General features: G+C 41.4%; 1 protein-coding gene across 1 annotated transcript in view; it reads right to left on the bottom strand.

Annotated features, from left to right (window-relative positions):
* The window catches only part of FOXP1 (forkhead box P1), a 374,948-nt gene that overhangs the window by 67,496 nt on the left and 293,908 nt on the right, over positions 1–13,544 (bottom strand). Inside the window, exons 6-7 of the mRNA XM_062501015.1 lie at positions 3,864–4,001; positions 2,684–2,773 (exon numbers count right to left, since the gene is read on the bottom strand). Coding sequence (XP_062356999.1) covers positions 2,684–2,773; positions 3,864–4,001 — 228 coding nt within the window. The remainder of the gene's footprint in view (positions 1–2,683; positions 2,774–3,863; positions 4,002–13,544) is intronic.

The raw sequence follows: 13,544 nt of genomic DNA, 5'->3' as shown, positions 1-13,544 counted from the left end.
CCGGGGTCGGGTCCCTTTCACCAGCGGGGCTGGGGAGGTTTGTTGTGTTTTCCTTCTTTCACCACGGCACAATAGGACAAGGCACTCACAGAATGACTTGGGGGATGCCGTACATGAATATGCTTGTTCCATCTGTCAAGGTACACGCTCAGCCCTCGTTAGCACGGCAGCCGCCGGCCCCCACCACGGCACTGCCCGCCAGTTTTCAGTGCCAGAGGGAGGGGGAAGAAATTAGATAATACAAGACCACCTTTTCCATGCTAATTTAGCAAGAATAACCTCCTTAAGCTGGGCTGAACAAACCTGTGGGGTGAAATGCATTGTTGAAATGGACCTCCACTAAAACCATCAGCAAAAATACTCCCCCCCACCAAACCCCTAGAATAAGCTGAAGAGAGTTAGGTCCTTGTTCTCTTTCCAGCTATCGTGTTAAAATGCTCTTCTTGAAACAGGAAGGAGCCCTTTCTTATTGTTGCTTTCGCTAGTGTAATATCAGAAGTGTGACCACAGTAAATCAGTGTGTTAGATATTGAAATGCCATCACATTGTCTAACTTCCCTTCTTGTCTTTTTAACACAAAGTATTTTTTTCTTTAAGCTCCAAGCCCTCATCTTTGTGTCTGAGATGCTCTCCTGTCTGACAACAGCAATTTAGAAGAGTTAACTTTTATCGTTCATTCTGCTGTGTAACTTTCCCCTTCAAATTTCTTTATCTGCCCTCTGAGCTCATCTGAACTTTCATGTTCTCCCAGCATGCAGGCTTGCATTCAAAACTATGTCTAATAGACCAAATAAGAGGTTAATAAGAAGTGGCAACAGAAAGAAAAAATACAATCCCTGGTAACTGATAAGAATGACAGTGGCAGCCCTTTATTGTTTGTCTTCAAATATAGAGTTAAAGATCTTTAAAAAACTAAATTTTGACGCCTTTGAAAAGAAAGAAGCACAAAATAACAACAGGGGGTTATTGCCTGCCAGCCACAGGGGAGAAGCTCCATAATTCTTATTCTCCCTTTTGAAGGCTGTTAGAAATCTGATTCAAAAAAGCAACAGCAGAAGGAGAAAGCCTCTTGAGGCTATCGCCATTTCCTGTGATCATGCATAATGCGTTTCAAAAGTGGGTTTTTACCAATTCTGTTGATCAATTGCACCTCCTTCATATTCCCTCTTTTTTCTGCTGTGTTTACATCTGATGTGACTCAATGACAAGCGCTGTCTGAGACTGTGAAACAGACCTGTCATGTTGATTTATGGGCGCATCAAACCACGACTTGTCCAAACTGAAGCTCGCAGTTCATTAATTAGAGAGTTGTGACTTTGAAGTCAGCTTTCAGACTGTGGTTTTTAACATTTGGCTTAATTTATATGCTCTTGAATGTGGATCTCTAAGGAAAAAACTGAAATTCCCTTCTTGTCTTTGAACTTCTTTTGACCGCACAATAATCATTTCTTTGTCCAGAGTGATGCCTGCATCCCAGAGTCATTAACGCGCATTGAACTGCCACTGATGAGTAAGCCCTACTGAATTAGAAAAACAGCCAGCAAAACAAAGCTGAGAGCATTCTGCACAGTGATATCTCACAATTACATGCCTTCCCTCCCTGTGCCATTTCCATTTTAATTACTGTTAGTCCTTTAGATTTACATTTTAGACACTTTTTAATCTGTTCCCTTTTTATTATAGTGGCGCCCGTAAGCGCGCTATGGTTAAGGTTGTGTCAGCGTTTCCATTATAAACTCCCCTGTTTTCAGGGGTTTATAACTCAGCTGGAAAAATTCACTCTGGGTTGAAACTTGGCACAGGTGGCACAATTTGCCAAAATTTCAAGGGGAATGGGGAGCAGAAATTTGTGCATGCTTCGAGCAACACCCCTTGTCAGGTGATAGGAGAGCCATTGCTGTCACTGGACATCACCCAGTGTCTCATCCAAGAGGCAGCTTTCTAGGATCTACTTAAGCCAACACTGATGTCAGATTAAACAGTCAAGTCCCAAACTCCTTCAGTCTTAAAGAGGTGGACTCAGCACCTTAAAATGTAATTGCGGCAAAATTAAATTTAAGCACACCAGAAACAACGAATAAAGTTCCGGATGTGACAGGTATATTGGAAGGGAAGTGTATCTAAAGGACAGGCAGAAACTACCCTGGTCTGTCCCTTCCAGTTATGGACCATGGTAGCATCAGAGCAAGGTCTTCTGCCACCTCTTCTCTGTGTCACCACTGATGCTGCTCCAGTGTGGTCCCTCCTGCTCAGCCTGTGCTGTGAGGAATGTGCAACCAGAACCTCTCTGTCTGGAAAGTGCAAGCCCAAACTCAACACCTCTCAACATTTTGCTTTGTTTAGAGAGGACAGCAGAGATGTGGGCCTGCTGCCTTGCCCCCTCCCCTCTCCACCATAACTAACTCCCCAAAGAACTGCCCCAAGACGCAAGCCTAGATGCCTGCTCCAGGACTCATACTGAACAACAAGGCCTGGTCCCCTGCTATAAAATATGTGGCAGCGAGCAAATGGAAAGCACAGGAAAACACAGGCGAAAACAGGACAATAACTCTAAATCTGAAAGCTGAGGCCCGATAGAGTCAGTTCAGTTGTGCAATCATTTATAAGATGAATGACAGTTTAATAGCCACTAGACAGTCCCCAGGGATCTGTGGTTTGAAAGTAAAATGGGTATTGTCTGTACCTCTTTAGGCTGTTTTCCAGCATGTTGTTGCTGTAAAAGTTGAAGCTGCAACTGTTCCTGTTGTTTCTTATAAAACTCTTGAAGCTGCTGCTACAAAGAAAAGGAAAGATGGTAAGTAACAAAGTGGAGAGCCAATTCAGTGTCCCTTTTGGTGTAACACACAAACTGTGATTTGAAAAATAGCATCCTTTTATCTGTAATGGTCTGACCTTTAGTTTGAAACTCAACAATAAATTCAGTGCACACTGACTATTCTTGGCATTATCGTTTGAAAAGTAATCTCCAAAATGAACTGATGAAAAACATACCATTTTCTACACAAACTAATTAAAATAAGGCAAGGAATGACCTTTGATTGTAACAACAAAGCCAAAATGCCCTTGCTGAGAGAGCCTGGCGAATCTCTGTTGTGAAACACACATGCTTTCTAAATGATAGGGTTTGACTGTATTAAGTGTTGTTCAATACATGCATAGACATCCTGGGAAATACTCTCCTCCTCCCGTTCCCCAGATGTGCTCTGTGCAGGCAGCGCTGCGGCCGCGGCCAGGACGGAGCCTGGGAGCCAGGAGGGAGCAGGGAGGGTCGGGCTGGGTGGATGCTGACACCCACCTGGGAGACCCCACTGTGCCAAACCCTGTGATGACAGAGCCTCGGGGCTTGCTGGTGGCCAACTTCCAGATGAGAAAGGACCATGGGCTGTGAGAAGCACTGACACACAGCCCAGCATATGTTGCCTGAAATCAAATAGGCTTGCAAACCTCTCCACTTCTGTTTCCACCCTTTCCACAGCCCTTTATGGTTCCAGATGGAAATAACAAGGTCTAAATTGGGAAGTGTGGCCCTTCTACCTTGTTTATTCCAATTAGTCAGGGCACACAAAGCCTTCTGAGGGATGCAGGCAAAAGCAACAGGGACATCTGCCGAAGTCCTGACACTTAAATATGCATCTGTATTATTTAGCTGATCTTGGAAACACTCCTAGCACTGCTCCCTGGATTTGTTTCCAGTAGCTATTTCTAGAATTAAAAACAAAAGAGCAGTCAGTTCAGCTCACAGCATGGCTGCTCCAAGGTTCAGACCTGAGATGTGGGCAGCTTCTTTCCCCAAGGGTGCTCCAGGAGGTGAAGCCTCCAGCATCCATAGGGGCCACCTGAGCAGCTGTTAAGGAAACAATTACCTGTTGAAGCATGAGTGCCTGCTGCTGTTGGAGCAGGACTTGGAGTTGCTGGGGAGTTAGCACTTGTTGCTGGAGGATCTGCTGCATTTGCTGGGGAGTGATCACTTGAGGTGTCATCATAGCCACCGACACTGGAACCTGAAGGCCAAGAGGAGAGAAAGAGGGTCAGAGAACATCCACACAGCTCCTCCAGCATGCCCATGTCAGGGGAGCCCATTCCTGGCATCAAGGGGGCTGAAGGTGACAGTCCTTACAGCCCACCCTGGCCAGCACACAGGTACTGACCACACCTTCCCAGTGACTGGATTTCCCTTTTGCAAAACACTATTGGATGGAAATTCCTTAAAGCAAGTAATATGGTAAAGATTTATTTATTTGTCCAAAAACTCGTTGGCCGGGTGCTTTCCCTCCCAGAAAGCCCTTGCCTTCTGTAGAGAAATCCAACAGCCAAATATCCCGCGCTGATGAGATCTAGACCCTATTACGACAGGTTTTTCAGAAAATTGAAGGAAGGCTCAGTGATGTGAATAACAGCACTAGACTCCTATGCAATTTTTACAGAAAGGCCCTACCACGATGTCTTTACCATTCCATATTCACCCGGCATACAGATGTCTTCAATTCTTTCATATTATGTGAGATACCATTAAAAGCCGCTTTCCATGACATTTCAGTGACAAACAGCTACAGTGATGAACTTGATAGCATTTCATATTTGCAACTGTTAACACGTTTCTGCACGGGCATCTTTGCAAGGAACCTGTACACTGTATCTGAAAGGATGATGTCTTGTTCAGATAAAACACTGACATTAAAATGACAGGCTGTCTTGGCCAAGGTTACACAAATTGTATTCAAGCGGATACCTAATGACAATGCTATGAATTCTGCAAGCTTTCTAGAATGTAATTTAGCTATTCAAAATAATCACTGTACTTGTGTTTAATTTGCAGACTACATGAGAACCATTTTGTCAGTCCCAGTAATGCAAGAAGACTATTTCCCTAGAAACCCACCCCTCTACCCTCCACCCAAAAACAGGGAAAAAAAAAGGAGGGAAAAAAAAACAATAGGAAAAGACAAAACCCATATGAGTTTTAACAGTAATATTGAAGCACCTTACTTTTCTATAGTTTTAAATCAAATACATGACAGCACAAAACTAAAAGCAGTAAAGGATATACTTTGCTAAAAAGGATCTCCTGTCATCTCATGTATTACAATAAAAGGTAATAATATGTTTTGCACTTTTTTCCATGAACCACTTTTTAAAAAAAATCAGCAGACAATAGCTGATCAGAAGATAAAGGAGTTTAAAAAAAATAATCCTCCAGTGTAGTAGTAAGCAAGAGAGAAATGCAGCATTAATTTTATGTAACATAATGTCTTAATATGCAGTTTATCTTGACTTTTTCACATGATTTGTCCTGTCATTTGCATAGCAAGCTCTCATTCCTAATTTCACAGTCATTATGCACTGATGTCCTGATTTCTCAGCATCACTAATCTTGATGAACTAAAAATGGTTCCTGAAGGTCAGACGCATGTACAGTGCACATCTCCCCGTGTTGTTGTGTACATGTCATGTGCCAGGGCCAGACACTGCCTCCAAAACATCTCCCAGAGCACAGCCCAGCAAGGGCTCGAGGCCTCTGACATCCCATTAATGCCGACATGGCGAGGTCCTCTGAGCCCTCCCAGTGGCACAGCATGTTCCCACATCACTGATGGGGTCCAGGCTGGCGTCAACGCTGGCAAAAGGAGATTCAATTATGGGACAAACACCAGAACCAGCAGAACCAGTGGCCGTTCTCCCACGGCCAGCGCCACATCCCCGTGCCTAAGGGAAAACCACCACCTCACCACGCAGGACCAGCTCGGAGGACACTGAGTCATCAGGACAAGTAACCCCATTAATTTAGAATATCTTAATCCACAGTCTTTTAAAAACTTTTCTGGGAGTACAAAATTATTTAATTAAATCCTGCCGTCACTATCTTCGCCCCGAAGTGTGACTCACCTTCATTATTCTCATCCCCAAGTAAGTTTACTTTACCCTGGGGTTTGTACTACTTCTCATTGAAGCTGGACCAAGCAAACAGAAGAGGAAGCATGTTTGAGTATGTTTTCTGTGCCCTTCTTGGAAGACAGACAAGACAAATACTCTTCAGTCAGATTTATGACGACAAGCAGGGATACAGACAGGAATAGGGTGGGGTGCTGTAAACCCTACACATCAGTGATTAATCCAAAGGGCTGCATTCTGCCGTCAGCTGGGCAGGGACTACTCCCGCTCACTTCCATGGCCTTTCTGCACGTTTATCTTGGGACAGATCTGGCGATTAGGTCCTGTCTTTGAAAACTGGCCATATACCTTCCAGTAACAAATCTCTTAGCTGCACACTCCTTGCTAGAACAGAAGCACTTAAGCAGGAAGAAAAAAAAAAAAAATCAAGTATGTGCTGCACACAGCCACAGAGTACAAGTACACGGAGTACAAGTTTGTGTTGGTCTGTTCGGCTTCGTTTTACCACCTGAAACCACATTTTCACACCACACCTGCACTTCTAAAGGAAGGTGCTGCCTTCCATTTATAAACACAGCCAAGAGCCACGTTTAGCCAAGGCCTGTACTTTACTTTATCACGAAAGAAGCCTACGGAAACCTTGCACAAACAAATTCAAATGAACCAGAAACTATCTGGTTAAAAATTACAACACACATCCCAGACAAATGTAGGCACACACGGATGGTCTGAGGGACTTTAAATAGTTAAGAACGATGGCCTATATAGCCACTCTCTTAACTCCCAACATCCAACTTTTCCACGTAGCTAGTCCCTGGTAATACTAGGAATCAAAGGGCATGCAGCACCAGCAATAGGCTATTATAGCCCACACTTTATTACCCATTACTACCGAGGTCATTAGCGGTAAGAGTGATTGTACCGGTCTTAACCTATTGATCATTGTAACTACTATCATTTAATCCCGTGTTGAATGTCTGGAAAGCTGCTAAAGGCACACAAGAGAGAGTGCTTTAGTGATGAGAAATATAGCCAAAGCTTGGAAATTACACTTTGATTCATAAAATCTAGCCAGTGGTTTAAATCAATAGTATTTAAAACAGTCATGTAAGTTCTTAACTACAGCTCTCTAATATTTATTGGTCCCTTTTTGAGTGTATTCAGTCAAAACTAAACTTTTTTTTTAGATACTGTGCAATATACTTTACATTATGTTAGATAAAAGATATTTATTTCTGATATTTTGTCTGATAGTAAGTGAAACCTAAACCAAGAGCTATAAATTCATTTTAGATTTCTATCTCTCAGATGTCAACTTAAATGTGTTGCCAAAAAAAATTACAAACCAACTTTAAAAATGACTTAACTGTTTAAGTACATGAAAATGAGCATGTTTTATGAGTTAACAATGAATCACAGAAAGCAGTCTATGAAGAACTAAAATAATTCTGTCTTACTGCCTTCAGGGAGTTGAAGTTCAAATTAAACTACTGGCAGATATATTTAAAGAATGCTAAGTTAGCCTGCAGAGAAGAAATCAATCTTTTATTTTTTCTTTCAAGTTGTTTATTTCTATTTTGCACTTGAAACATGATTGTTGTTATTGATATGATTAATGAACTACTTTTGGTATTGTTGACTGATAACAATAGGGTGTGGTAGATACCCAGCTGCATGTAAACCTGGCAGCAAAGGTAAAAATACAGCTGCAATTTGGCTTTGGGAGCTGTGCTAGTATGGACCTGCTGACATGCTAATACCATCAACGGCAAAAAATGTCTTTAATACTCACAATTGTCTTCACTCACTGTTTCTACCAAGGTTTTGCCTCTGCTCTTCTGCATCCCCCAAAGCCCTCCTGGCCCCACAGCCCTCTCTGAGACCCTCCCATTTCAAACCCTAAAAACACCCTATTTTGACTAGACCGACCAAGGGAAACTTCCACAAACTTGGGCCAAGCTCCCCTTTAACTTCCCCACGAAATTGCAGCAGGGATGCATTTGTCACTCCTCCACACAACCCAGACAAGGGTCACAGGGATGAAAATGATTTAGTCCTATTTAATCATCTCCATTCCCTCATTTTCAGTGATATTAATATAATTAAATACTAGCTAAATAATTTCAAGTAGTTTAATCTTGTATGAAGAGAAAAAAAAAGAAAAGAAAAGAAAAGAAAAAAAAAAGAATGCCATTTTCACACCCGGTGCCTCTGATGCTGGATACGGCTGTGGCTCTGTTAACTGTTAGCAGGCATGCATGGAAGATGGGGAGGATTTCCTTAATTCATAAAGAGTAACTCTGCCAGAAAATCCTTTTCTCCTGCAATCTATGTCCAAACTTGATTTCGGTAAGCCCTCATACCAGGCACCTTGGATTTCCAAACAGCAATTCTTCGGTTAAAGATTTTGTGATAAAAGTTGAACGGAGCAAAACAGCTAAACACAGAAAAGAACAAGTCGCTGAGGAACAGTTTAAACTACAGAACTACAGTAAAAAATAGCAATGGCCAGGCAAAACCAAACAATGAACTTGAGCTGTCTTATTTGCAATATATTTAAAATATAAAAAAATATTTCAGGCAAAACAATGCAAAACAGAAGATAAAGCACTGACACCCTGGCAAGCAGAGAGGCACGATGCCACAAGCCAGAGCAGAGCCCAACAAAATAAGAAGCGCTGAAAAGGCAGGCAGGACCTGCTTCCATCCTGAGACTAAAACATTTCCGACACAATATTTCATCCTCCAAAATCCCAACACAAAACGCCACTGTTGGAATTATTCAGGCAGGAACTGCAGTGCTGGTTCATTATGCAAAATGGAAGCTCACTTTTAGACTTAGTCCTTTTGCCATAATACAGCACAGCGCATTAAGACAGGTAATGTTTATTATATTAATGTAAAAATCAGCTAAGTAGTCTGTCATTAGCATAACTGTGCTCCCTGTAACAATACAACTCCCTATTATAAGGGGAGGGGGGGGTGAATCTCCTTAAAATTAAATTAGCATTTTATTATTATAATTTTGTTTATCATATTTTATCAGGAGTGAAGATCTCCTTCTGACCCACAGAAAGCAGAATGATGGGCTATGCTGACATTCCCTGGCATGTCAGGATGTCTGCCATCTTCTGTATTCTCTTCTAGCTGAGGAAAAACGGGAATATTTTTGTATTTGTTTACAGAATGAAACATCTGATCTTATCTTCCACTTCTCATGCATACCAGGTTTCTCACTAAGTGCCAGGATAATTGTTTCTGCTATAATAAATACCCATTTAATTTGCATAAAAATATAAAGTTTACATAAATTAAATCCTTTCTACAGCTAACATTTGTCAAATAGAGACTAAACCAGAACACAGACACACATCCAAATACCCCTTTAATAAGATGAGTGAGATTTTAAGCTTGAGATTACCATCGTAATTTTTCACATTTTAAAAAGTTACCAGTTTTGTTTCCATCTCCAGCATAAAAGGAAAAATTACATAACCTGCTGTACATGGTTCCAAACAGTGGTAATTTTATAGTGATTCAGTTTAAAAGTTAAAAAAAAAAAGTAAAAAAAAGCCCTGCATTTTTTCCAGAGTTTAGGAAAGGAAATGTTAGATCAACATATTCTGCCAAAAAAGCCTCAAATAAACCAAAAGCAATCCTGCTTAGAAACATCCAAAATACCCCTAAAGCCCTTGAAAACCCCTTGAAACCCTCTCTCCCAAACACCCTTAATATACTGAGAATAATCATGGTGTCAGACTCCTTACATTTGTGTATTAATTCATACATACATTATGGAGAGCTTAATTAAATAATGAAAGACCATGATTGAACCAGCAACATTTAACATGCCCGGAATTTCACGTGAGTGAAAGGGAAGTGTTAAACAGAGGGGCTTTTTCTTTTTCTTTCTTATGGCAGATTTTAAAGAACTGCAACTCCCAGAAGATTTCCAGGAGGGATGAGCCCTCTCTACATCCCTGGCTATTTTCTCCTGCAAGAATCAAATCCACAGATGCCTGCTCTTCAGACTCAGGGCATTTGAGATGACGTACATTGTGGTGGCCAGTTGAAAAAAAAGAAAAAAAAATGATTATTGGGAAAAAAAAAAAATCCACCTGGTTAAATCATGCTGTTTATTTCCCACACAGAACAGAGCTCTGCTTAAACACTCGGGTTAGCTTTGCCACTCTGGTTCCAAGCGACGCCTTTGTAACAGTTGTAAACTTTATTTGCTTAAAAATGTGCAGGTTTTCACACCTATGGCAGACACCTACAGCTGAACATCACAGCTAAGCACAACGGTGCAAATTAGATTCTAATGAGAAAACATCAGTTGCTTCTTTGACAATTTTGCCATTCACTGATTTACTTCTAATGAAGACGCACTCCAACCAGCCAGCTCGCCGTGTTAAAGGTCAAAGCACGTTCAAAAAAATGCCTCACAAAATCAAGGCAAATGGGAAACCCGTAAAGAAACCTTCTCATAAAGTGGTGTGGCAATTAGAGTAATTGTGCAAAAAGCCGTCTTCGGTAAAAAGTAAAAGAAATTAAGCTGCCACTACTGTAACAGGTTAGATGAAAATCAAAATTTAATGTATTCTCCCTTGTGTCGTCTTGTTTTGTCAAGACATCAAATAGAATTGGAAAGTACAGAATAACAAGCCCTTGAGAAATCACAGAAGCCGACCTTTTTGATGTTGTTGGTTTACCTTGTTCTCAGTTATTTGAACAATGATGTTTCAGATTTAAGGGCAAGATAAAGCTTAAAAATTAAAACCCGTTGTCAGTTTGGGTAGGAGGGGGTGTTGTCCCTCCCAAGTAACAGAGCATCTTACCTAATCAATGAAGGCAAATCCGTCTGAAACTAGTGCACAGAACAATTAACAATTCCACTTATTCTATATTCAGTCTGGGTTCTATAACATTCATTCAACTCCAATACAGACTACAGATCCTCCTGCGAGCGCAGAAAACCACGCTGGAAAGGTTAAAAAGAAAAAAAAAATAATAAAGAAATAGAAGAAAAAAAGGCTGGGGCAAAGATATTTGCCAGTGCTGCTTCTCTCTCAATCTCTACACAGCCACTTTAATCTGCAGATGGGGATATGGTGGATTTTTTTCCCCCTTTCAACTGGAAAGCGAAGCTGAACAAGTAAGCACCTTATAAAAACAAAACAGGACAGGACATTTTGACTGAACTACAGCAAAGTAGTTTCCAGTAAGGCAGTTCTGCTTTCAATAAAACAAACAAACTGCTTAAAACTAGCCAAGCCTTTCACCAAACAATAACAAATTTAGCTTATGGTGTCAGGACTTTCCCACAATCTAGTTTTGCAGGTGTTGATAAAACTACCCCTGCTTCTGCTTTTCCCTAGCAAAGAGGGGAGAAAAGCAACACCAGTAAGTTATCCTGCTACTCAGAAACCTTTAGAGAAAGGAAATCCAAGTGCTGTGTCTTCCCAGCTCACGTTTTTCTACAGCAGATCTGAAAAGACTAAGAAACAGAGAGCAGAAAAGCACGGGAGCTATTGAAACTCCTTAAACTTTCGAATGCAAAAATCCTTCTTCCCTTACCTTTCTTCAGCTGCCGGAGCATGTCATCACAGACACAGAAACCAAGGCATTTTGCACTGAAATAATCATTTCAGGATTCTAAAAACAACTTCATTCTCAAGCAACAAGGATGCTTGAGCACTGTCAGGTTACAGTGATGCACAAGAAATCACTCTGACTGCCCTACCTCGCTTTCAATGCCTAAAAATCTATTTTATCCTTCTCCACACAACTGTTGCAATCCTTTTCTTCCTTGCACACAACTAAACCCAACTCAACTCAGACGTCAGAGCCCACAGTCCATCAGGGCAATCATCCATCTGTGACCCATCGCTACAACCTACCGTGGGGTCTGATCATTATTCCCACCCCAGCACAAATTTCAGCGTGGGGTTAAGAGTTACACTTCTAAAACGTGTGCAGGGCTCATCCAGACCCAGAAGAACGTGAGGCACCCACACCCCACACCTTCCTCTGAGCACTGAGGGCCCTGCAAAGACAGCACAGGGATTTAATTTCTTCCCTGTCAATCCCATTGTATTTATGACTTCTCTTTAGTTCAGCTGAGTGACTGGTCAGAGCATGTCTCTGAGGTTTTTTTTTACCTTTTAAAGCAAAAATAACACTGCTTAGAAAAGGGAGGGCACAATGGCACAGCACTGTAAAGTGAACGTTAAACAAGACTCAGAAAAAAAAACCAAGCCAACTGTAGCAAACAAAAAAAATTTCAAAGCAGCCCTTCCTATCATAAGCTTTCTGATGATTTATGGTTTACCAACTCAGCAAGGTTACGCAACACTGCATGCCTTTAGATGCATTATTTGAGTCAGTTGAGATTTAATTAAGATCACAGCCTCCAAAATCCCTGTCAAATGAAAATTCACAGAAGACAATACACTATATATCCTCATGCAGATAGTCTCCATTCCATGCTCTGGAATAACATAAGTTAATCCTCGTTTCTATGGTGGCAGACAAAAGTTCACTAATTTTGTTTTCTTTTGACACTTGTGTTGTTTTCTGTTTTATGTCATGAGATCATTCCCTTTTGAGAGGGGAGGGGAGCTGATATAGAAGGAGAGGATGGAGAGCAATATGTCTGAATATGGCAGCAGATGTATTTTGACATTCTCACAGCTCTGCTGTGATGTCATCAAGTTTTCATATAATTAACCCCTGCCAGTAAGAGCATCCTTTCATGACATCTGTCCATTGGGAGGAGAACGAGTCAGGGGAAAAAGCACAAAAAGTGCCTCAGTCTTGCTCTCACATGAAAACCAAAATCAAACAAAATTAAATTAAGGCTACAAAACAGCATTTTCACCTTCCTTCTGTATCAGTGACTAGCTTTCCCCAATTCACTATCTGCCCCAACTACGTCCTCACCTCCGAGGTGCTGTGTAACCACACACCACGGATGTGCAGCTCATTCCCAGCGCCTTCTCCTCCTCATGGTCCTGCTGCATGGGAACCCCTCCACTCTCTAATCCAGTCCCTCTATTTGCTAAGCATGAGCACGTTAAATAAAACAGTATTTCTTACAGAGAAATTGCTAGAACTTTACCTCATTCCACTGTATTCCTATTTGCATTATCTTAATATCTGCTTGCTTATCTCATGGTTTAGAAATGACAGGTGCTAGCGGTCTTTTGTTTGACAGGCCACTACACAAATAACTGTCTTGCCTGAAAGGGCTAATGCACTACTAATGAACAATAAATCAACTTTGATTATAAAGTGTCAGACCAATCAGTTTGCAGTTCAGCTCTATCACAGTCTAGGCCAAGGCAGCTACTCTGTTCAGAGAGGGCTCGGGTTTCAACTCTGCAGCCTTATCAATGAAATTTTTTGGACGTAGCCACAGGAGATCACTGAAAGCTCTCTGACAGCAGATTTTCCGCTGGCTGTGAGGAGAGGACAGAGCCTGCTTTTAGAGACTTCCTAGGCTGTTACTACAATAAATGTACAATCAACAAAAGCCATTTCTTTACCAGACAGAAGCGCACTCTAATGACATACGCACATGTGCACATGTGTTGTAGCCATGACTTTTAGAAGCAAACAGAAATGCCTTTCAACTTGGTGTAAAAGATGTGCGA

The sequence above is a fragment of the Cinclus cinclus genome, chromosome 12 (assembly GCF_963662255.1).
Source record: "Cinclus cinclus chromosome 12, bCinCin1.1, whole genome shotgun sequence".
Lineage (NCBI taxonomy): Eukaryota > Metazoa > Chordata > Aves > Passeriformes > Cinclidae > Cinclus > Cinclus cinclus.
This window is presented reverse-complemented; position numbering and strand designations above follow the sequence as displayed.